General features: G+C 57.4%; 2 protein-coding genes across 3 annotated transcripts; one reads left to right on the top strand and one right to left on the bottom strand.

Moving 5' to 3' along the window:
* The first annotated feature begins 8,163 nt into the window (after nt 1-8,163).
* On the top strand, nt 8,164-10,129 carry RASL10A (RAS like family 10 member A). The gene is made up of 3 exons (XM_060119676.1): nt 8,164-8,382; nt 9,454-9,578; nt 9,862-10,129. Exons 1-3 carry the CDS (start codon nt 8,164-8,166, stop codon nt 10,127-10,129), a joined length of 612 nt encoding a protein of 203 aa, XP_059975659.1.
* A 520-nt stretch (nt 10,130-10,649) lies between these two features.
* GAS2L1 (growth arrest specific 2 like 1) lies at nt 10,650-16,069 on the bottom strand. 2 transcript variants are annotated; one of them, XM_060119367.1, is made up of 6 exons: nt 15,980-16,069; nt 14,371-15,055; nt 12,947-13,054; nt 12,765-12,861; nt 12,513-12,684; nt 10,650-11,961 (listed from the first exon to the last, which is right to left on the bottom strand). In XM_060119367.1, exons 2-6 carry the CDS (start codon nt 15,034-15,036, stop codon nt 10,947-10,949), a joined length of 2,058 nt encoding a protein of 685 aa, XP_059975350.1. In that variant the 5' UTR covers nt 15,037-15,055; nt 15,980-16,069; the 3' UTR covers nt 10,650-10,946. The 2 variants fall into 2 exon arrangements, with proteins under 2 accessions (XP_059975350.1, XP_059975351.1); XM_060119368.1 differs by having other exon boundaries at nt 14,383-15,055.
* Between the last annotated feature and the right edge of the window lie 6,217 nt (nt 16,070-22,286).

Raw genomic sequence — 22,286 nt, 5'->3', positions numbered from 1 at the left:
CTGTAGGAATTGGCAGGGGCGCCTGGCCTTCCACTGCCCCACCTCTGACCCCTGGGGTGTCACCATACTGCCCTGGGACCCTAGAGTCTAGAACCAACCAAGGCCCCTGACTGCACAACCCCAGTTCTCTCCTCACCTGAAAGTTCCGGCTCAGAAGGCCCCACACAAACGCAGCTGGAGTCCCCTCCATCTGTGGACTCACCGCAGCCTGCCCTGTCGCCTGCTGTCCTGACCTGCTGAGACCCAACGCCACCCTGCCTTGTGAGTGCACTGCTGTCCCCAGTGGGGTGATGATGAGGCCCAGGACCAAGCTAGCCCCTGAGGTGAGGGGGAAGTGCCAATGAGGAAGGCTGTCCCGGCCAGACAGAGGCCCTTGGACTGTCATCGGACACCTTGGGTTCATGTACTCAGGCCTCAGGTGGTCGTGGGAGGAAACTTACCATGATTTTGTCTCTCCAGCTTTCCTGTCCCTCCCTCACCCCAGTGACACCCATCACATGCCTCCTCCCTCTCACGTGCTCTCCCCGGTCCTGGTGTGCTCAGGCGTCCTTATTCTCAGCTCCCGATGCTTCTCAGGGGCCTTGGCATCTCGCAGAAGATTCTCCAGGGTCCTGAGCCTTCCCAGCCAGTCGGGGAATTCAAGACAGCAACCAGTTATTTGAGAGGGTCCAACAAACACCCAGGGGCCTGATGGGTTCCCTGTGTGCCAGACACCCTGCCAAGGGCTGCGGTGTGACCTCACTGTACATTTTTTTTATCTTCAACTAGTGGTTTGTTTTATGGAGAGAGTGTTTCTGGACCACGGTGAGATCAGTCACACAAAGGATAAAGTTCTCCCTTCCACACTTCCTCAGTTCTTATTTTCCTCCCTAGAGGCAAAGTTCATTGCTACATTTTGGTTTTCCAGGAATAATTCTGTGCCTGTATAAAGCAAATCCAGGGACGTGTTTACTAAATAAATAGTAGCACATCCTAGACGCTACCAGCACTTTGCTTTATTTACCTATCAGTACAAATAGAGCCACCTTGGAATTTCTTGTGCAGATGGGCTGGTGTCTGCAGACAGACATTCTGGCTGTTTCCATCTTCTGCGAGTCCAAGCAAAGGTGCAGTGAATATCTTTCTAGACATCCTTGCTCGTAGACACAAATGCAGCTATAGGATCTAGCCCCAGAATTGCTGGACCAGAGGGTATAAGCATTTCACATTTTAAATTTTAGTTCTTGTTTTGAAAAGATAATGCATTCACATGGTTCAAAATCCAAAAGGCAAAAAGAATGTAGAAGTGAAATAATCCTCCTTCTCATTCCTCTCCCTAAAGGGACCAATGTTACCTTCCAAAGAGACTCGATGACGTCTAATACGATTTTTTCCCTTTTTATACACAAAGAATAGCATGGAATACACCCCAATCTGCATCGTACTTGTATCTTGGAGACTTTTCCATTATTAGCCCATTATAGAGAGCGGCCTCATGCCTTTATATAACAGCCGTGTGGTTTTCCATCGAATGGAGGCACCGTGATGAACCAGTCCTCGCCATGATGTCCTCTTAATTGTGTCTGGTGGTGTTGGTGCAACTGATACTGCAAAGAACAATCATTTTCATGTCGGTAAATTCCTCAGACTGAAATTGCTGGGTCGAAGGTAGGTGTGTTCATCATTTTGATAGCTACTGCTAAAGCTTCTCTAGTTTACAGCCCCACCAACCAGGAATGTGACGCCTGTTTCCCCACACCCTCATACACTCGGCGTATCGCAGTGTGTTTAAGTGACGGGCAAAAAACTGTACCTTACTGTGCTTTAAACATGCCTCCGTTCATGTGTTTTCAAGCCATTTGTGTGTCCTTTTCTGTGAGCCGTTTTCATATTTGTTGCCCTTTGTTGATATGGTTATTGGTCCTTTTCTTCCCGATTTGTCATTATTTCTCCCCATGTTTTTACTTTTCCATGCTGAAATTGTGTTGGGCATTGTCTTCTTTTAATCTCTTCTTGCTTTTTTTAAAAATAAATTTATTTATTTATTTTTGGCTGTGTTGGGTCTTCGTTGCTGTGCGCGGGCTTTCTCTAGTTGCGGCGGGGGGGCTACTCTTCGTTGCGGTGCGCGGGCTTCTCATGGCAGTGGCTTCTCTTGTTGTGGAACACGGGCTCTAGGCGCGTGGGCTTCAGTAGTTGTGGCACGCGGGCTCAGTAGTTGTGGCTCGCGGGCTCTAGAGCTCAGGCTCAGTAGTTGTGGCACACGGGCTTAGTTGCTCTGCAGCATGCAGCATCTTCCTGGACCAGGGCTTGAACCCGTGTCTCCTGCTTTGGCAGGTGGATTCTTAACCACTGCACCACCAGGGAAGTCCTAATCTCTTCTTTCTTTCCAGTGCTTGTCTCATCTCAGTTTTTGCATTTTGAGCCTGTTCCATGTGGGCTTTATGTTAGGAACGAGGTAGGGATTCAACTTTCTTTCCCCAGATGGTTACCTAGTTGTTTCCACACCATTTACTGAATAATTCATCTTTTCCCCACAGATCTGAAATATCATTTGTATCATATACTAAATTTCCACATATATATCAGCGCTTTTCTGGACTCTGTTCAGTACCAGAGAATTTGTCTATTCTTTGGTCATTGTGTTTGTTTTTGTTTTTGTTTGGCTGTATCGTGTGGCTTGCGGGATCTTCCCCAACCAGATATTGAACCCAGGCCATGGCAGTGAAAGTCCAGAATCCTAACCGCTAGGCCACCAGAGAACTCCCCACCACTGAGTTTTTTAAAAAGTATTGTACCTTTATATTTTCATAATTTATAGTACCCTCTTATTCACCCTTTTGGTCCCATTTGAACTTTAGAACTAAGTTTCTTTTTTTTTAATGATGGTATTATTTTTATTTGGATCACATCAAATGTTTATATTAACTTATGGAGAATTGACATCCTCAAAACTATGTGAGGATAATAATATTAATAATATTAATCTGGACTTCCCTAGTGGCACAGTGGTTAAGAATCCGCCTGCCAACGCAAGGGACACGGGTTCGAGCCCTGGTCTGGGAAGATCCCACATGCTGTGGAACAACAAACAAAATAAATAAATTTTAAACCTGCCGAAAACAAATAATAATAATATTAATCTGTACATCCAAATATAGGAGTAGATACCTTTCCATTGGTTCATGCTTTCTTTTACGTCTCTATAACCTTTTTTTTTTTATAAATTTATTTATTTATTTTTGGCTGCGTTGGGTCTTTATTGCTGCACGTGGGCTTTCTCTAGTTGCGGCGAGTGGGGGCTGCTCTTCATTATGTGCACGGGCTTCTCATGCGGTGGCTTCTTTTGTTGTGGAGCACAGGCTCTATAGTACAGGCTCAGTAGTTGTGGTGCACGGGCTTAGTTGCTCCACAGCATGTCGGATCTTCCCGGACCAGGGATTGAACCCGTGTTCCCTGCATTGGCAGGTGGATTCTTAACCACTGCTCTACCAGGGAAGTCCTGTATAACCTTTTAAGTTTTCTTCATTTAAAAGTTCTTGCATGGGGAATTCCCTGGCAGCCCAGTGGTTAGGACTCAGCGCTTTCACTGCCAGGGCCCGGGTTTGATCCCTGCAAGCTGTGGTGTGCCAGAAAAAAAAAATTCTTGAATGCACATTTATTCTTCATAGATACATGTGTTTTTTCTATTTTTTTGTTCCTTTTGTAAATGGGATATTTTCCATTCTTTTCTATATATATAATATGTTTATGATGTAAATGTTTATTAATATATAATACACAAGAATAAGAATAATATAATATAAAGTAAATAACAAATTATATAACATATAATTTAAAAACTAAACTCCAGACTTTATTCAGTTTTCACTAGTTTTCCCACTCATGTCCTCATTCTGTTCCCGGATCCCACGTTCCATGTGGTTGTCATGTTTCCTGAGTCTCCTTAGGTCTGTGACAGTTTCTGAGACTTTCTTTGTTTGTCATGACCTTAACCATTCCGAGGAGTGCTGGTCAGGTATTTTGTAGACTGTCCCTCAACTTGGGTCTGTCTGATGTTTTTCTCACAGTTAGACTGGGGTTACAGGTTTTTAGGAAGGAGGCGCCCTTCTCATCCCATCGTATCAGGGGTCCACGCTATCAACGTGAGTTGTCGCCATCACATCAGCCTGGATCACTTGGCCGAGGTAGTGTTTCCAGTGGTCTCCACTGCGAAGTTACTTTCTCCCCTTTCCACACACTGTTCTTCAGAAGCAAGTCACGAAGTGCAGCCTACACTCGGGAAAGAGCATGGGGGCAGGGAGCAGCTACATAAAATGTTTGGAATTCTTCTGTAAGGAAAATTTGTTTCTTCTCCTGCATTTATGTATTAATTCAATCATTTTATATCAGTTTGGACTCATGGATATTTATTTTATAATTTGGGTTTAATCCAAAAGTGCATTATTTATTTTGTTGCTCAAATTTTTTAAGCTTTGGCTACTGGGAGCTCTTTCAAGTAGGCTCTGTGTCCCTTTGACATGCCCCCATCCTTTGGCTTCTTTTGAGCACTTCCTTACTTTCCAATACTATAAGATGCTCCAGGCTCATCTTTTATTCATCCTGCTCCAACCCTAGCATCAGCCATTTTCCAGGAAGCCTGGAGAACAGAATTAGAAACCAAGATCTGGGTGCTGGGTGTGTTTGTTGCTCTTGGGGTGGTACTTCTAGGCCCTTTCGGCAGACAGAACTAGGAAATATCCGTCTACATACTTACCTGTGTGTACACACACATGCATCCGTTATAGTTTGTAAACTACCATATAAAATGAAATTATTTTATATGTACAAACTTAGTCTCCCCACCAGCCTTACTAAATTGTCTTGTTTTCCTCTTTGTATCATCTCATTTCATCCCACAACAACTATATGAAGTCAAGACCATTATTATCCCCTTTAGAGAAGGAAACTGAGGTTCAGAGAGTTTAAATAACTTGTACAGATGACACCCCTCCATGGAGGAGGTTTCAAACCCTAGAGGTCTCACTCCAGAGGCCTGGAAGCCCTGCCCTGTGCTGCCTCCTTGTGTCCTGATGGTTATAAAACCCCACGGCATTCAAGGGGCTGACCGGCTACAATCAATGGGCAGTCTTACGATGGCCACCAAGGACCCACCATGCATGAGGCATCCAAGTGGTAAGGGTTTCCCCCATCAGGACTCTGGGGGAGTGAGTTAAGCTGGGACAAGTGATTAACAGGCAGGACAGACTATGATTAATGGTCAGTGGACTGACGCAGATGCCTGGGCGAGAGGAGTCCAGAGCAAATACCCCTGGGAGCTGGACGTGGTCCACGGTGTTCAACCCCAGAGAAGGGCTGGAATCAGGCCGGATGGGAAGAAACCTTTTGGGCAAATGTCAGGCAGTGGCCAACAGGCAGCCCGAGTTCTCTGGCTAGCTAGTCTTTGGGAAGCCTGGCCCTGGACGGCCCACTCCTGTCTCAGCTCAGCTCCCTCAGTGACAGGGGCTTCCTCAGAGTCCCTCCCTACAGGGCCACAGGCTCCAGCTGACCTCCTTCTGAAGCCCTTCTGGTCTCTGAGCCCCAATGAGGTTGGGCTTCTCAGAAAGTCAGCTTCAGTGGCTTAAGGTCCTGGGTTCTGGTCCCTGTGCTGCCACTTTCCTGCTCATCCCTTTGAGCCTCAATGAGCACAGCTACAGTCAAGGCTTGGCACATCACAGGTCCTTTTTTTTTTTTTTTTGGCCGGACCTTGTGGCTTGTGGGATCTTAGTTCCCCGACCAGGGATCGAACCCATGCTCCCTGCAGTGGAAACTTGGAGTCCTAACCACTGGACCACCAGGGAATTCCCCCACAGGTCCTTGATAAATGGGAACGGCTGCTAGTGATACTGATAGGAGAGTTCCCTTGGGAATGTGTCACCCCCGTGGAGTGTGACGACTTTGTGGGAGCTTTTGGATGTACTCTGTCCAGAGTGTCTTCCATCACTCCAAAAACCACGCGCTGGGGCCCTGAGATGCCTCACACACAAGCCCTGTTTGTGGTTCCCAAAGAAGCCCTACCCAATAAAAGGGCGCTCTGTCAGAAAGTGAAGCAAGGAAGGTTTCCAAGGTAAGGACACCCAGAGCTGGCTCCCACGTGTGGGCGGGAGGGTGGTCCAGGCAGGGGTTGGTCCCGAGTGCCCCAAGGAAGACCATAATGATGTCAGCCCCACACCCTGCTGAGTGCCAACAGGGAAGGTGGTGCCTAGTTTATTTACTCCCTGCCTTGTTCCCCAAAGGAACTGAGGCAGCTCACAAAACCCAGATGCCTGAAAAGTTAAAAAGTCAGAGGGGAAATCGGGTGAAGGGAAAAATCACAGCAGAAAGTAAGATAAAGCCAAGGGTCCCCACTCACTGGGCCTGAAGACCTGGAACACCTGCCAGATGTAGCCACAACTCTGGCTCTGCTCTCCCTAGTGGCTGAGAAGAAGAGTGAAAGCAGACCCATATCCCTGATCCAGGTACCATCGCCTGCTCCCAGGAGGATGAACCCCACTCCCCACTTCAAGACTCAGCTCCTTCTCCCTCTCCCACTTCTCCCAGGCTGGGGTGGGCATGTTGTCTGTGCTCTTACAATTCCTGCATCCCATCCCTAGAACCTTCTCTCTTAAGGCAGGACTTTTTAAAAATATCTCAGCATCCTGACAAGCAGTAAGATTGGGGATGTTTGTTGAAGGGACAGATAAGAAAAACCCTTGTTCAGTGCAGAAACAGACATGCCTGTGCATTACCCCCAGTACCTGGGCCTCAGAGATGTGGGAGCCCCCCACTGTAGGGGGTAGGCAAGCAGAGGCAGAGGATGGTGCCAGTAAACCCAGACTTCCCAAGCCCTGATGGGGAAGGAGCTTCCCGCCAGCTCCAGGGAGGGATTTGGGCTCTGGGAATCTGGCGTGGAGGCTGCAGGGTTTGAGGGAAGCTACAGTGGAGACTTAGGCAGAAAACTTGGCCTTAGCTATGACGAAGGTGGTGTCGACCAATTTCTGGATCTTTCAGCATTGTTCGGACAGGGATTTGGGGCTGAGCTGCTGGGACCTGGTGCATACCGGGTTCAGCACCCTCTGTTCCATGCCCCCCTCTATGATGCCATTTGACATGTTATTTAGTGCTGGCCATTTACCCCTGTGGGCAGGAGGGAGGTGGGAGAGCTCCTCAGAAGAGACCACAGGGAGGTGGGTCAGGGGCCACCCACTGCCCCCCAACCTCGGAGAGTCCCCTCTCCAGCCTTAGTTTTCTTTTCCTCTCTCAGAGACACCAGGTTGAGGCTTTGATTCAAGGGTCACATATCTTAGTATAGGGCTTGGCACATAGTAGGTTCTCAAGAAACGGTGTCTGCCTTTGATGGATGTGGAGCAGAGCCGGCGCAGTGCGGCAACTCGCCCAAGGTCACACAGCTGGGCCGGATCCGACCCGGGCGCCCTGACTCCAGCGGGCCAGATTTGTGAGGAGCCAGCTTGGGGGAGCGGTGTTTGGAGGAGGGGACAAGGATGTGGGCGAGAAGGGACTTCTATTTTGGAGCGGGTGACAGGAGTGCGGAACGCAGAGGGGGCTGGGTCCCTCCCCGGGCTCCCCGAGTCCCAGTCACCTTCCCGCGACCCTTCCCGGGAGGGGCGTCCCGGGCGGGTAGGGGGGAGGTGGGAGGGGCGGGCGGGCAGGCAGTTACCTCATCGCCGCCTCCGGGAGGCTCCGCTCGCTCGCTTTCTCGCGCCGCCGGCTGGGGCGGCGACTCCGGGCGCCGGAGCTAGAGAAGGACAGAGGGACGGAGGCGCCGAGAGGCAGTGCCGCCCCCAGCGCCCCTCTCCGCCGCGGGACCCAAGCAGGGGGTCCGACCTCGGTGCGCCGCGCTGCGGGCGGCGCCTCCAGTCGCGCTGCGGGAGGAGGCCGTGTCTGTGCGCGGCGCGCTCGGTCTGTTCCCTCCGGAGCTTGGTACCCGCCGGAGCTGCTCGCACGTCTTCCGTCGGCCTGCTCGGCTGTCTGTCTGCCTTCCCACCGCCAGTTGCGTCCTCCGGCCTGGCCTCCCTGGGCCCCGGGTGCTCCGAGGGGCGATGAGGAGCGCGGCGGAGCCGGGGCGCACCGGGCAGGGCGCGCGGCGCGCGCCGAGCGGCGTCGGCCCATGAGGCTTCTCAGCGCGGGGCGCGGCAGCACGCGCGGGCCATGGGGGGCAGCCTGCGGGTGGCGGTGCTGGGCGCCCCGGGCGTGGGCAAGACAGCCATCATCCGCCAGTTCCTGTTCGGTGACTACCCCGAGCGCCACCGGCCCACGGACGGGCCGCGCCTCTACCGGCCCGCGGTGCTGCTCGACGGCGCCGTCTACGACCTGAGCATCCGCGACGGCGACGGTGCTGGCCCCGGTCAGAGCCCCGGGGGGCTAGAGGTAGCAGCTCGAGGAGTGGGCAGGGGCGTGTGACAGCATGTGTGTGGGTGGTCGGTACACACGTGCGTGTCCGCGTGGACGGCCCAGGGGTGCCCGACTGTGTTCATGGGCTGAAGAATGAATGTGTGTCCTGGCGTTTGTGTGTCGTGACCCCTTCTGCTGGCCTGAAGTTGCCCCAAATCAGGCCCGAGACCCGGCGAGTTTGCAAGGTGGCTTTTTCTAGCTCGCTTAAGTGCCTCTCTATTTGCCTGCCTCCGCTGGTGGGTGGGGATCCGTGCGTGGGGGAGCATGGTCCTGCCTCCCTGAGGGTGAGCGTTGTGGGTCTGGGGCCTTGAGCAGAGCCGCACTGGGAAAGGTTGAAGCCAGACATAGGGGTGTACTTTCTAGGGGGATCATTCTCTGCTCCCTCATTCCTGTGACCTTTAGCAAAGACTCGTCTAGTAATTTTGCAAAGTCCAGGACAGACTTTGAATCCTTAGAGCTGATGCCTTCGAGAGGTGAAGAGGAAAGAGCAGGCAGCATTAAGCAGGGGTTCCTGGAGGGGGTGGCATTTGGGCTAAACCTGGAAGGATGAGTGAAATTTTGATGAAAAGAAGTGGTGGAAGCATTCCAGGTGGAAAGAGCAGCATGTGCTTAGGCCAAAGGCCTAAACGTGTACAGCTGCCGCTAATTAGTGGTCTCTGCGGGCTGGGGGAACACCGGCCAAGGGCTTTGGAATTAGGCTGAGGCATAACTACCAAGGAGGAGGTCTGGGGAGGGGCGGGGTTTGCCCCGAGTTGAACTGTGGGAAACTGGAGGAGGAGGAAGAAGATAGGAGTGAGGGGAGAGGAAACCCAGAGTGAAGGAGGGCTGGGGGCTGACTGGCTTCAGGCACGGTTTTAAAATTCATACCCCAGCGGCCGTGAGGACAGTTGGGCCCAGGGAGCTTGGGAGAGAGGGCGCACAGACGAGGATGAGGTTGGCCAAGGCCTGAACATGAACTGTGGATTTAGCGTCAAGGCCCCTGCTGGAGGCCTGGGCATGGAAGAGTGGGAAGGGGGGCTCCGACAAATTCTGGCCTCCCGCCCCCAGGAGTGGCCGGACCCTAAAGACTGGAGCTTGCAGGACACGGACGCCTTCGTGCTCGTCTACGATATCTGCAGCCCAGACAGCTTTGACTATGTGAAGGCGCTGCGGCAGCGCATCGCGGAGACCAGGTAGGTGAGCGGCAGGTCGGAGGGGAGTGTTTGCGGGTCTGGCCAGGCCTTTGCCCGAGGTGAGTGAGGGCGTTCTTCCGCCATCTTGGGCCTGGTCTCAGGCCTTCCGGGCCTGGCCTCTAGCCCTATGCGGTCTTTAGGCCTGGGTCTTTGTGTCTTTGTGGTTCTGGTAATTTGCTGGGGGGTCTCTGGCCGTAAGAGGGGAATGTATATACCCACTTGGGGGGGTTCTCCGGCCATGGGGTCCGTGGCACCGCGACCCTCTTCCCCATTTGGCCCTCAGGCCGGCGGGCGCACCCGAGGCGCCCATCCTTGTGGTGGGCAACAAGCGGGACCGGCAGCGACTGCGGTTCGGGCCTCGGCGCGCACTGGCTGCGCTAGTGCGCAGGGGCTGGCGCTGTGGATACCTCGAGTGCTCGGCCAAGTACAATTGGCACGTGCTGCGTCTCTTCCGGGAACTGCTGCGCTGCGCTTTGGTGCGCGCACGCCCTGCGCATCCGGCTCTGCGCCTGCAGGGGGCGCTGCATCCGGCGCGCTGCAGCCTCATGTGATCGAATTGGACGACACCGCTGATGGCGGGGAGGGGTCCTCCATTTGACTGGAACAACTAGGGACCCGGATTGGACGAGATTGCCCAACTTCTCTCGGATTGGACAGGACAGTCTCCTCCCTGATTGGCTGAGGAACGCTCCCACCCAGTCTCCTGGGCGACAGGCTTCTCTTTGAATCTCATTGGACCCAGCTAGGCCCCATTGGACAGTCCTTTCTGGGACCTCATTGGGTCACGATCCCATTGGATGGAAGGGACTTGGTATGCATCTGATTGGAAGCTCTCAGACTGCTCTTGGAGTTTCATTGGACAAACGGTTAAATCCCGCCTCTCAGGAAATAAAGGGGGAAACAACTCAAGTGCACCTGGCACTTCTGGGATGGCAGGATAATCTTAAACCTAAAGGTTAGAGCTGCCAAGTATTGCCCCCTGGCAATTAACTCCAGAATCCCAACCTGTAATGAGGGCCCCCAAATGGGTGTGATGGCCCCAAGGCTGAGTCCCCAAGAAGCAGACACAAGTAGCTGGAACAAAACTTTACTGTCAGGCTCTGCAGGGCCACAGGACCTCAGGAAGGGTCCTTATTGGGCTGGCCCAGCCCCCTCTAAGGCATTCAATAATATTAGTAATTAAATAGCAATGCTCATCCCCCAACCGGAATGTACAACAGAGGTCCCATTGTGCCATGTGGTCCCAAGGGGTCTGGTCCCATGAGGTCTGGTCCCCAAGAGGCAGGGGGTGCTCCCTGATGCAGAGGGGTTAAGGCCACAAAGGAAAAGGAGAAGGAATGGGGTATTGGGGGCAGCTGGGCTGGTCCATCACATCCAGGAATCTGGCTCAGCCCTTGGGCTGACTGAGTGCAGGGCATGCCAGGCCCCGGACTCCGTAGGTCCAGATGGGCGGCGGGGGCCCCTCGGTGTGGGGATGCGTGAGGGTTTTCGGTCTGGCTGTGTGTCCATCCGGCCTCGTGCCCAGGTCCTCAGGGGCTCTGGGCCGGCCATGGGGCTCCCAGGTGCATCTGGTGGGCCCCCTACCCCGGGGCAGGGGTTGCCTTCATCGGAAGAGCTAGACAGAGCTGGGCCTCGGGGCCCGGGCAGCCCATTGGCCATCCTGCCAGAGTCTGCGGGTTGGCCACACTTGCCACCCAGGATGCTGAGGGACGAAGAGGAGGAGCTGGAGGAACAGTAGGCTGAGTCAGGAGCTGGAGGGTCTGGGCCCCGAACCAGGTCAGAGGCTGGTCCCGTCGGGGTCCCGCCAGCAGCAGTCTCAAGGGCTCGGGCATTGGCCAGGAACTCCTCTTCCAGGCGCCGGAATAGTTGCTGCTCCTGCTTTGGGTCAAGCTGCAGGGGGGTGCGGAAGACACTGGCCGGGGTGGTGCTCAACTCTGGACTGGGGCTGGGGACCCGGGGAGACCGGGGGGCTGCGGGGCTGTGGGCACGGGGAGTCTGGGGGCTGCTCCTGCCCCGTGGCATCCACGAGTGGTGCCCATCTCGGTCCCGACGCACCAGCAGCACAGCCTGCTCTTCACGGCTCTGGCTCCGGGCCCGCCGGGCAGGGCTGGGGCCCAACAGCTGGCCTCCCCTGCCTCCTGGGGCCCCACGCAGCCGCCCCCGATCCAGCCGGTCTCTGGACTGGCTGCGCGGGGCGGGGGGGCGTCTCGGGGAGGCAGGAGTGCCTGTGGTCACCCGACGGCTGGGCCGTTCCCGTCGGGGGCCAGTGCCTGAGTCTTCACTGCGGGCACCAAGGGGGCCGCTCTGGGCTGAGGAGGCTGAGGAATCGCTGTCCCCGGAGTAGCGGCGGGAGCGGGGATGGGGGGGCAGCTGGTCCCGGGCCCTGGGGCAGGGGAGCAAGAGAGAGAGCTGGGGCAACGCGGAGCAGACTGGCGTGCAGAAAGGGCAGGGAGAGTAAGGAACCAGCAGCCGCGTGGTTGGGGGGGTGGGAGAGGCACCTGTGGTGTGGTGACGGGGGTGCCAAGGGTGTCTGTTGCCCTGGGGACTTCCAGGGAGAAGTGAGAGGCTCTGCCACAGCTTCCTGCAGCCAGGGCCACCCCCGCCGCCCCAGGGCAGCAGAAGTAAGGCCCTAAGCTCCCCCTCCCCGGGCCTCCAGTTTCCTGGGCAGGCCAGCGGGAAGCAGGGTTGGACTGGCCGCCACCCAGCCCCCAAGGCCCGCCCAGCTGTGTTGTTCGTGTTGTTCGTTTGGTTGGGTTGCCATGGAGACGGGAAGCCAGGCCTGCCGCCACCCCGCCACCGCCCTCATTTCCCCCCCCCCCCCCCCGGGAACTTTTCCCAGGGTGTGAGTCACGGAGCACAGTCATCCAGGCCAGGGCGGGCGCCCCCACCCCCACCCCCTGGACCCCTCACCCCGTGTGTCCTCCTGCTTCTCACCTGAGCGGGGTCTCGGGCCCCTCCTTCGAGCTGCGTAAGCTGATGGGTGTCACCTCCGGGCGGGAGCCCCTGCGCTCACCCCCGGGGGCCGGGCTACCAGCTCGGGGGCTGTGGGTGGGCGACACCCGCTGTGGGGAGAAAGTGCGGGCCCTCGTCTGGGGTGGGCGGTGGGCTGCAAGGAGAGAGGACGGGTGGCGCATGAGAGGTGGGGCCACAGAGGTGCCCCCCCGCCCCCCCCCCGTGGGCACTGACCCGTGGAGGAGCAGCGGCAGGGGTCGTGCTTGTCCAGGTAGTGCTCCAGCGTGTCCCAGCCACCGCCCACGCGCACCATCACGTGGCTTCTCAGCACCTGTGGGAGCCCGGCGTGGGCAGGTCACGGCCTGTCCCCCCCACCTCTCAGGCTGCCACCTGCTCGGGTAGCCCCTGGCTCTCACCCGCACAAAGATGAGCAGACTGGAGTCTCCCACGCGGTACTTCCCCTCCGAGACTTTGATCATGGGAAACTGGTCTGGGCAGGTGCAGCGCCCCAAGATCTCTCTCACCTGAGGCCAGAGAGAAGCTGGAGGTCAGGAGTCAGGTCACTCCTCCCCTGGCCCGATGTCAGCAACTCCAGGGTCAGAAGGAAGTAAGTCCTTCTGGAAGCTCTCCTTCCCCTTTGGCTACCAGGGGTCAGGGAGCTGACTAGGAAAAGATGGAGGGACTGTGGTCGGGCCAGGGCCTGGGACCCCAACAAGGCACATCCTTGAAGTCCCTGAGCCCTGGGGGAGTCCTCACTCCCCCTCACCCACTTCACAGACATGAATGTTGAGACCCACAGAGAGGCCAGGTTTGGGGTGGAGGCAGGTCCCACACCCCATGGAGGCAGGAGTGCCACAGACATATGGGGCACACGCATACACCAATGTGCACACCAGCCACCCGCCCAGCTAGCATACATCTGCCCACATGCTCCCCCAGGTCGGGAGCTGCCAGGCTGGCTATGTGGGCGGCCCGCCCGCCTCCTTGCCACAGCGGAGCTGCTGAGAAAATGAGCAGGTGGAGCTTCTGGTGAGCCTGGCCCAGGATGGGGTGGGGTGGCAGCCTCTGCCCACAGCCATCCGGCTACCCGCCTCCAGGGCGGACACATCATGTTCTAACCTCCTGATAAGAAGGAAACTCTTGGCCTAGCTGTGGGGGTGTTAGGGACACCTAGGTCCCGGGAAGAGGAGGAGGGAGCTGGGGTCATGGTCTGGCACCTCCTATGCTCAGGGTAGAACTAATCCTGCAGCTCCTGAAAGGACTTCAGCTCCCAGTAGCAGCAGCTACTCCAGGCTTGGGTTCCCAGATAAGTGATGTGTGCAGGGCCCTGGGGAGAAGGAGGGACCTGCAGAGCCCCTGGGAGCTTCCCTAGGCACTCACTGAGCACCTACTGTGTGCCAAGCGCCTTGCCCAGGACCAAACAACACAGGCACCCATTCAACCTCGAGCTCAGTGATGGTGTGAATGCAAATGTCTAGCAGCTGAGTGCAGGGAGGGCATACAGGAGGGGCTCAAATCACGCAGCCCCCAGGATGAAGGAACACCTAGCACTTATCTGGTGCATGGTTACCACAGAAAGGAAGCAGGGAGATCGTGCAATGGAGCCCGAGTTTTCTCCCAGGCTGTGCTGGGCCCTGTGACCTCACCCAGCACCTCTCCCTCTCTGGGCCTGCTTTACTCCTTGGGGCCAGGTATCCACTTGGTGCTCAACATAAGCACTCTTTCCATGGGGCAGGCTGTCCTGCAGATATGAGGATAGGCCCCCGGAGGTTGCGGGCACCACCCTGCTGTCTGGTCCCTGGGTAAAGGGAGAGTAAGCCAGGCCGCCGGGCATACGTACTCGGGGACTCACCAGCTCGTCAAGGTTGCGCAGGTCGCTGGGTGTCATGCGGGGCCCGCGGGTGGGAGCCCCCGGGGCGGTGGCGATCTCGGCGGCAGCAGCAGAGGCGGTGGCAGCGTCCTCCCCGGCACTGGGGGCGTTGGGGGCCGGGGGCGCAGCGCGCAACTCCTGCTCAATCTCCTGTTCGAACTGCACGAGGCGAGGGGCCAGCAGGCCGAGGCGGGCCCCGCGCCGCGCCACCTCCAGCAGGCACAGCACCACGCTTTTCTCGTTCTTTCGCAGCACCAAATCCTCGGTCTCGAACATGAGCACTTCAGGCACACCCAGCTCTGCGCGGCACCAGCCGATGAAGGTGGCCACATTGTCTCGGGCCATGAAGGAGCCGGGTGCCACGCTGTGTGCCTGGAAGGCCACCCCACGGGCTGGGTGGGCGGTGGCCATCGCGCGGGCGGCCTCGGTGATGGCATTGGCATGCTGGCACAGGGTGGTGCCCGTGGCCAGCCCCGTCAGGAAGCCATCGCCACCGCTGGGCAGACCCAGGCCGTACAAGGCGTTGAGCCACTCGGCCAGGTCCTCCTTCATGGCCTCCACGTAGGCCTCACTTGAGCGGAACGGCCGCACGCTCTTGGCTGCCGAGCCCGCGATGCCCACCACGGGATCTGCCATGCCCAGGCCAGCTGAGTCACTGTGGGCAGGGACACGGGTCAGGATGGCTGTGAGGACCCAGCAGGCGCTCAGTACAGGCTATGCCGCTGACCACCTGCACCCGCCTGTCATTTCAGACCAAATGCCTGGGTTTGAGCCCTTGCTGTGAGAAACTCTTCGCCTTAGTTTTCCCGTCTGCAAAATGGTTACAATAATAGTACCTTCCTCATAGGAACTAATGGGATGATTTTTATAAATGACTTAGTGTCCATAAGTGTTTGCTGCTTGGTTCTTTGGGGGAGGGGGGATTTAAAGACTTGACAGAGTCCTCCCGCCCAGGCAGGGAGGCACCCATCCTTACTGCCTCTGTGGTAGGTGAAGAGATGAGCCCTAGAGAGATGTAGCCCACGGCCCTGGACTCACAGTAGGAACCCCGGTCCCGACCTCAGAGAGGGGTTAAGTCGACTGCTCAGGGCTGGTGGCGATCCCACTTCCTCCGGAAAGATCCCAGGTCCTCCCTCAGCCCCCCTTCCGTAAGGACTGTGTCATTCTAACGACAGAACAGCAGCAGTAGTAAAGTAATCGCAATGACCTTGGCCAGGTCAGAGCGTGATATTATCTCCATTTTACAGATGAGGAAACTGAGGCGCAGAGCTCACTCAAGGTCACAGAGCAGTGGGTGGCGGAGCCGGGCCGACCTGCCCGCGTTGCTGAAACGGCAGCCGGTGGCCCGGGCCAGGCCCCGCCTCCTCCAAGGAGCCTCTCTAGCGCCCCAGGCTGGTGCCTGTGAGCCGGGACTCAGAAGGGCCTTCGCCAGTCCTGGCTGTCCTCTGGACTTCGGCCCAGAGAGGGTGCGGGGCTGCCCAAGGTCACACAGCCCTGGGGAACAGAGGCCCGCGGCTGCCGCCGCCAGGTCCCCTTCAGTGTGCGCTGGGCAGTGGGTGCTGGGGGTCCCCGCGCTCACCTGGCTCATCCCGCGGCCTCGGGGAGCATCGCCCCGGCGGGGCCGGAGCCGGGCCGGGCCGCCGCAGGGAGGCGCCGCCCGAGCTACAGCGGATCCCTGTCCCACCACCGCGTCCTCCGCGCCTGCAGTCTCCGCCCCGCCTTTCTGGAATTCGGATCCGGCCCGGAGGGGGTGGGCGGGGCCGCGCTCTCTTAAAGGGGACGCGCTGTTCCCCGGCCTGGGGAAGGGCTGGAGTCTCCAGATGCGGGGCGGGCCAGGGACTCGGCCCAGCCCTGAGCGGAGGCGGGACCACGGCCCCCAGGCGACCCTTCCAGCCCAGAAGTCCCATCCTCAGCCAGGCTAGTCCCCACGGTCCTTTCCACCCTTCTTGGTCTCCTGGGGGGGGGGGGGGTTGGGTGTTTCTAGTTGCTCTGCCTCCCCAGATAGTGGCCTCCCCGGGTGAGCACAAACGGGCAGTTCCCAAGACGAACTCAGGAAGCGATAGGGGCCTGGGGATGCAAGTCACCTCCGGCCGGAGTGGACCTCCTTAGCTCAGATAAATGAGGCCGTCCAGCCTTGGGTGGCGGGCTTCCTATCAGCAACGCCGGCCTGGGGGAGGGGGAGGATGGCTCCGTTTTACCCCCACTCAACCAATGGCTCCTTATCGAGTGCTCTTTGTTAACCCTCATGTTAGGGGAATCCGTTTCTCACATGAGGACACTGAGGCTGGGGGTGGGTTAGGTGGGTGGCTGAGGCCCACGTTTCTGATGCTGCGGCCCATACCCTGCAGTGGGGACAGGCCAGTCCTGGACCACCTCTGGCTATCGGGGTGGGCCATGGAATAAACGGCAGAGGCTAGGCGGCAGCCTGGCTCTGGAGAGTTAAGAGCCGCAGGTTTCTTTTCAAACGGCAGAGGAGGGACCTGGCTGGGACCTGGCTGGGACCAGCGGGAAATCCTGCCCCAGCTGCCGCTGGGCGGGGACACCAGGCCTGGCTGGGCAGCAGCCTCACTGGCCAGGCGGGGCTGCTGCAGGGAAGCACCACCACCAACAGCCGATGCTCAGAGCTTTAATAAAGCTCCTACTGTGTGCCAGGCCAGCTGTGTGCCCTTGACCTGAAGGAACCAATGAGTCACCTCTGTGAGGGACACTCATGCCCAAACTTGGGCTGAGTCAGGAGAGTAGCTGGTGGCGCCGGGATTTGAACAATGACTATTATGGGAATACCCTCATTCAAGGATCGGGGCATTTGTTACCTACTATGTGCCTGACCTCCTGGTGGCAGGCTGCTCACATGCATTATCTCACTGAGTCCTCATGACCTTTCAAAAGGTGGGCTCTTGGCTTCCCTGGTGGCACAGTGGTTGAGAATCTGCCTGCTAATGCAGGGGACACGGGTTCGAGCCCTGGTCTGGGAGGATCCCACATGCCGCGGAGCAGCTAGGCCCGTGAGCCACAACTACTGAGCCTGCACGTCTGGAGCCTGTGCTCCTCAACAAGAGAGGCTACGATAGTGAGAGGCCCGCGCACCGCGATGAAGAGTGCCCCCCACCCTTGGGCTTCCCTGGTGGCGCAGTGGTTGAGAGTCCGCCTGCCGATGCAGGGGACATGGGTTCGTGCCCTGGTCTGGGAAGATCCCACATGCCGCGGAGCGGCTGGGCCCGGGAGCCATGGTCACTGAGCCTGCGCATCTGGAGCCTGTGCTCCGCAATGGGAGAGGCCACAACAGTGAGAGGCCTGTGTACCGCAAAAAAAAAAATAAAATAAAAAATAAATAAAGAGTGGCCCCCACTTGCCACAACTAGAGAAAGCCCTCGCACAGAAACGAAGACCCAACACAGCAAAAATAAATAAATAAACTCCTACCCCCAACATCTAAAAAAAAAAAAAAAGGTGGGCTCTTACCCCAATACCCAGGTCATGCAGGTCCCACTCTACCCTCTCCACAGCCCCCTCCAACCACTGCAGAGTGAGGAAGGCCCGTGCCTAGAAGTAGTAACTAACGGCTGACATTGACATGGAGCCTACTGGGTGCTGTGTCTTTTGGCACTGCAAACCAAGAGCAAAAAAAGGGGAACAAAACAGAGCCAGCTCCCAGGCTCACAGTCTAGGGGTGGCTCCTGGGCTGCAACGGGGACAAGGCACTGGGGAGAAGAGAGCGGGAAGCAGGAGTAGAGGTGGGATGGGCCTGCAATTTTTTTAAAATTTATTTATTTAGTATTTATTTTTGGCCGCGTTGGGTCTTCGTTGCTGTGCGAGGGCTTTCTCTAGTTGCTGCACGCGGGGGCTACTCTTCGTTGTGGTGCGTGGGCTTCTCATTGCGGTGGCTTCTCTTGTTGCAGAGCATGGGCTCTAGGTGCGCGGGCTTCAGTAGTTGTGGCTCACAGGCTCTAGAGCACAGGCTCAGTAGTTGTGGCGCACGGGCTTAGTTGCTCTACGGCATGTGGGATCTTCCGGGACCAGGGATTGAACCCCTGTCCCCTGCATTGGCAGGCAGATTCTTAACCACTGTGCTACCAGGGAAGTCCCTGTTTGTTTTTTAAAAAATATTTATTTGGCTGCACTGGGTCTTAGTTGCGGCAGGAGGGATCTTTTTTTTTTTTTTTTTTGCGGTACGCAGGCCTCTCACTGCTGTGGCCTTTCCCGTTGCGGAGCACAGGCTCCGGACACGCAGGCTCAGTGGCCATGGCTCACGGGCCCAGCCGCCCCCAGACCAGGGCACGAACCCATGTTCCCTGCATCGGCAGGTGGACTCTCAACCACTGCGCCACCAGGGAAGCCCACAGGAGGGATCTTTGTTGCAGCATGCGGAATCTTTAGTTGCGGCATGTGGGATCTAGTTCCCTGACCAGGGATTGAACCCAGGCCCCCTGCATTGGGAGAACGGAGTCTTAGCCACTGGACCACCAGGGAAGTCCCGGGCCTGTAATTTTTTTTTTTTAATTAATTTATTTATATTTGGTTGTGTTGGGTCTTCATTTCTGTGCGAGGGCTTTCTCTAGTCGCGGCGAGCAGGGGCCACTCTTCATCGCGGTGCGCGGGCCTCTCACTGTTGCGGCCTCTCTTGTTGCAGAGCACAGGCTCCAGACACGCAGGCTCAGTAGTTGTGGCTCACGGGCCTAGTTGCTCCGCGGTATGTGGAATCTTCCCAGACCAGGGCTCGAACCCATATCCCCTGCACTGGCAGGCAGGTTCTCAACCACTGCGCCACCAGGGAAGCCCAGGGCCTGGGGTTTTTGATCAGTGAACAGTAAAGGTGAGGGAGGTAGCTGTGTGGATATCTGGAAGGAGAGTGTTTCAGGCTCAGGGAATAGCCAGGGCAAAGGTCAAGGTGGGTGTGTGCCTGGTGTGTTCAAGAAAGAGGGAGGGGGCCTGTGAGGTTGGGTGGAGGCAGATGGAGGTGGGGCTGAGGGGGCCATGCCTCTTTTGAGGGACCTGGGAGCCATGGAGGGAATTAGAGCAGGGGAGGGGTCTGACCTGACTTAGGTCATAACAGGTTCCCTGTGGTACTGTGGTGGGCAGGGCAGGGGCCCTGGAGGAAACCAGGTGGTGCCAGTGTTGAGAGGAGTTGGATTCTGGCTGTATTTTGAGGGGAAAGCGGATAGAATGTGCTGGTGAATCGGCTGTGAAGGTGAGGACAGAGTCCCAGGTTTGGGGCCGCTGATACCTGGGGAGGACAGGGTTGCTGCAGATGGGGCAGGGGAAGATCAGGGTGTGGAAACTAAGTAAGTCAATTCTCAATGCTTTTCTGTGTTCTCCTTTTACAATTTCGGGAAAATGAGGCCCAGAGAGGGCAAGGGATGTGTGTGGTCAGCAGCAGCTGTGCAGGAATTTGACCCCTGCTCATATCTACCTCGTGTCACTGCAGGGCCCTGGACACAGGAGAGGTCAGACTGAACCTAGGCCCTGCTGTTGGTCATTGGTGAGACGGTTAAGCTCCCTAAGTCAGTTGCACTGTCTGTAAAATGGGACAACAGCAGTCACACCAGAGTTGTGAAAATGTTATTACTCAGCCAAGTGCAGCCAGGGCATATATCCACTGCTCCTCTGAGGAGGAGGAGCCATGGGGAGATTGTTCCTCCCTATCTCCAGTCCCCTGAGCTGTGGCCTGCCATCACAGAGGCCCACTGCAGACCAGAGACTCCAATATTCTGACTCTAGGACACATGGCAGGTGTGGTGCCCACTGGTGTGGCCAGGCCCATAGCCCAGGCCATGGAGGGCCTTGGCTTTGACCCCCTCTATCGTAAGGCGTCCTCTCCTCTTCCTGGCGGGACCAAGGGAAGCAGGCACTGCTGGTGGGACGAGAGGTTTGGGCTATGGTTGTCCTGAGCCCATCCCCACAGACCCCACAGGCCACCTTCGAGTACAGAATGCTGTGGCTCCAGTGTAGGCTTGGGCTGGCCCTTGGGCAACGGGCTCATGGCTGATTTCCAGCCTCGGCTGCTGGGTGCTAGGGCGCAGCCTGCTGGCCTTGGTTGCAGCCGGAGGTTGGATGATGGGCTTGCCGGCAGGCCCCAGTGGTGCTGGGCAGCTCAGGGCCTGGCTGGTTCCATCCGATGCCCTCCGGGCTAGACTGACCTGTGAGCATGGCCCAGGATGAGTTGGTGACCCACCGGGGGCTTCAGGATGCTTTGTCCAGATGTGGGTCCAACCATGACGACTGCTCCTGCCCCGGCTGCGGGGTGAGTGACCCCAAGCTCCCCTGAGCTGCCTCCTGTGCCCCGGAGAAGCAGGACCGGAAAGCCTGGAAGGCCCACTTTCCCACCAGCCTCCATCTCTCTGTGCTCACGCTCACTCTGCGCCCGGCAGCTCTTGTCAGGAACGGGGCAGGATGGGGCGCTCCAGGGCCCGTGGTTGGGCCTAGGGGCGTGGGGTTTGGCCCTGTCACTGCACTGTCCTCGGCTCCAATTTCCTCCCTTGGAGGTGAGCCACTCCCTGTGAGCCTTTGTCCACGTGTAGGGGCAGAGATCGGTCTCTCACTCACCCCTGAACCTTGGCCTGGATCTGCGGGGTGTGGCCTTGTGGGACCACGAGGGTGTGCGGAAAATTTTTATTCTAAGTGTGACTGACCAGGAGCTCTTGAGAATTGGGAGCGGCGTGAGGAACCTGGTTTCCACTCCCCACCCCATCCCCAGGCTTCAGCCAGCTCTGCGCAGCCCTTTGAGACAAGGCTTGGAACCCACGCCGCCTGAGGGCATCTGAGGTCAGTGCAGTCCAACGTTTCTTTTGGCTGAGAGGACCTGGCCTGCCTGACATAAGCACCTCCACCCTGGGCCTAGGCGCCAGGGACTCGAGGCTGCTCCTGCGGGGGGCCTCAAGCTCTGGGCAGGAGTTAGGCAACGCCTGTCACACTCGGTGGCTGTCCCTGCAGCAGCTGCTGGGAGGGCTGCTCGTGATCCCCTAGCTTGGGCTGCAGGCCGGGGAGGGGGTGGACCGGGCACCCAGCCCTTTAGAAATAGGATGACTGTGGCCGGCAGGTCAGGAGCGGGAAAGCACAGGCTCTGAGGAGCCCCCTCGGGCCTGAAGGCAAGTCCCAACTCCTCACCTGAGCCACGGGGCGCTCACACTGCCTCAAGGGCTGATGAGCACTTGGCACGATGCAGGAGCCCAGTGACAGAGCCCGGTGATGTCGTGGGTGCATTCGGGCCTCAGGAGTGTGAACTCTGGCTCTTGACACCTGCCAAGACTGAGGTGGGAGCGTCCTCGGCTCCTTGCGAGAACAGCACTGGCCTGTGTGGCGGGACTGCGTAAAGGCAGAGAGGGCAGCTCGGGTCACGGGGGACTGAGGGAGGCCAGATCTCATGAGTCATGGCCAGGGTGGCAGGAGCCTCCAGAGGGTTTCGAGAATGGTGAGGTCGGTCAGCCTCTGTGGGGTAAGGGCTAGAAGGGTGGAGGGAAGCTGGGAGCCCTGCGAGAGGGCCGTGGGAGGCATGGGATTTTGGTGCTGCGTCTTGGAGAGCCTGATGGTTTGCTTTGGGGTCTGAGAGAGCAGGAGTCAATGAGGAACTCCAAGGTTCAGGACGAGGGGACAGACTTCCACTTGCTGAGAATGGAGTGGAGGGAGTTGCGGGGCAGGATCCAGCCCTTTCAGCCCATCAGATCCTGGGAAGAGCTGGCACTTGGGAGAAGGGTGGGCGGTCAGCCAAGCAGTCAGGGGTCAGAGGAGCCCTATCATAGCCTGGGAGCCCCTGTATTTAGAGGTCAGGCAGAGGAGGAGGGCAGCAGGAGCTGGGAAGGCACCACCAGTGATCTGGTGACATGGAGATCGCTACTGTCTGGGCAGAGGCAAGACTGGTTGGAAGTGGTTTCTAGAAAGGGAGAGGAGGT

The sequence above is a fragment of the Mesoplodon densirostris genome, chromosome 15 (genome assembly GCF_025265405.1).
Source record: "Mesoplodon densirostris isolate mMesDen1 chromosome 15, mMesDen1 primary haplotype, whole genome shotgun sequence".
In the NCBI taxonomy this organism is placed as follows: domain Eukaryota; kingdom Metazoa; phylum Chordata; class Mammalia; order Artiodactyla; family Ziphiidae; genus Mesoplodon; species Mesoplodon densirostris.
The sequence above is the reverse complement of the archived record's forward strand: the minus strand, read 5'-3'. Positions and strand labels throughout refer to the sequence as shown.

Bases quoted from the DNA above. Each gene is read 5' to 3' on its own strand.
- RASL10A (XM_060119676.1), top strand. From the start codon at position 8,164: ATGGGGGGCAGCCTGCGGGTGGCGGTGCTGGGCGCCCCGGGCGTGGGC. The intron at 8,383-9,453 runs GTAGCAGCTCGA...TCCCGCCCCCAG, and splicing joins AGAGCCCCGGGGGGCTAGAG to GAGTGGCCGGACCCTAAAGA. The intron at 9,579-9,861 runs GTAGGTGAGCGG...TTTGGCCCTCAG, and splicing joins CAGCGCATCGCGGAGACCAG to GCCGGCGGGCGCACCCGAGG.
- GAS2L1 (XM_060119367.1), bottom strand. From the start codon at position 15,036: ATGGCAGATCCCGTGGTGGGCATCGCGGGCTCGGCAGCCAAGAGCGTG. The intron at 12,862-12,946 runs GTGAGAGCCAGG...GGGCTCCCACAG, and splicing joins GTCTGCTCATCTTTGTGCGG to GTGCTGAGAAGCCACGTGAT. The intron at 12,685-12,764 runs GTCAGTGCCCAC...CTCTCCTTGCAG, and splicing joins CTGCCGCTGCTCCTCCACGG to CCCACCGCCCACCCCAGACG.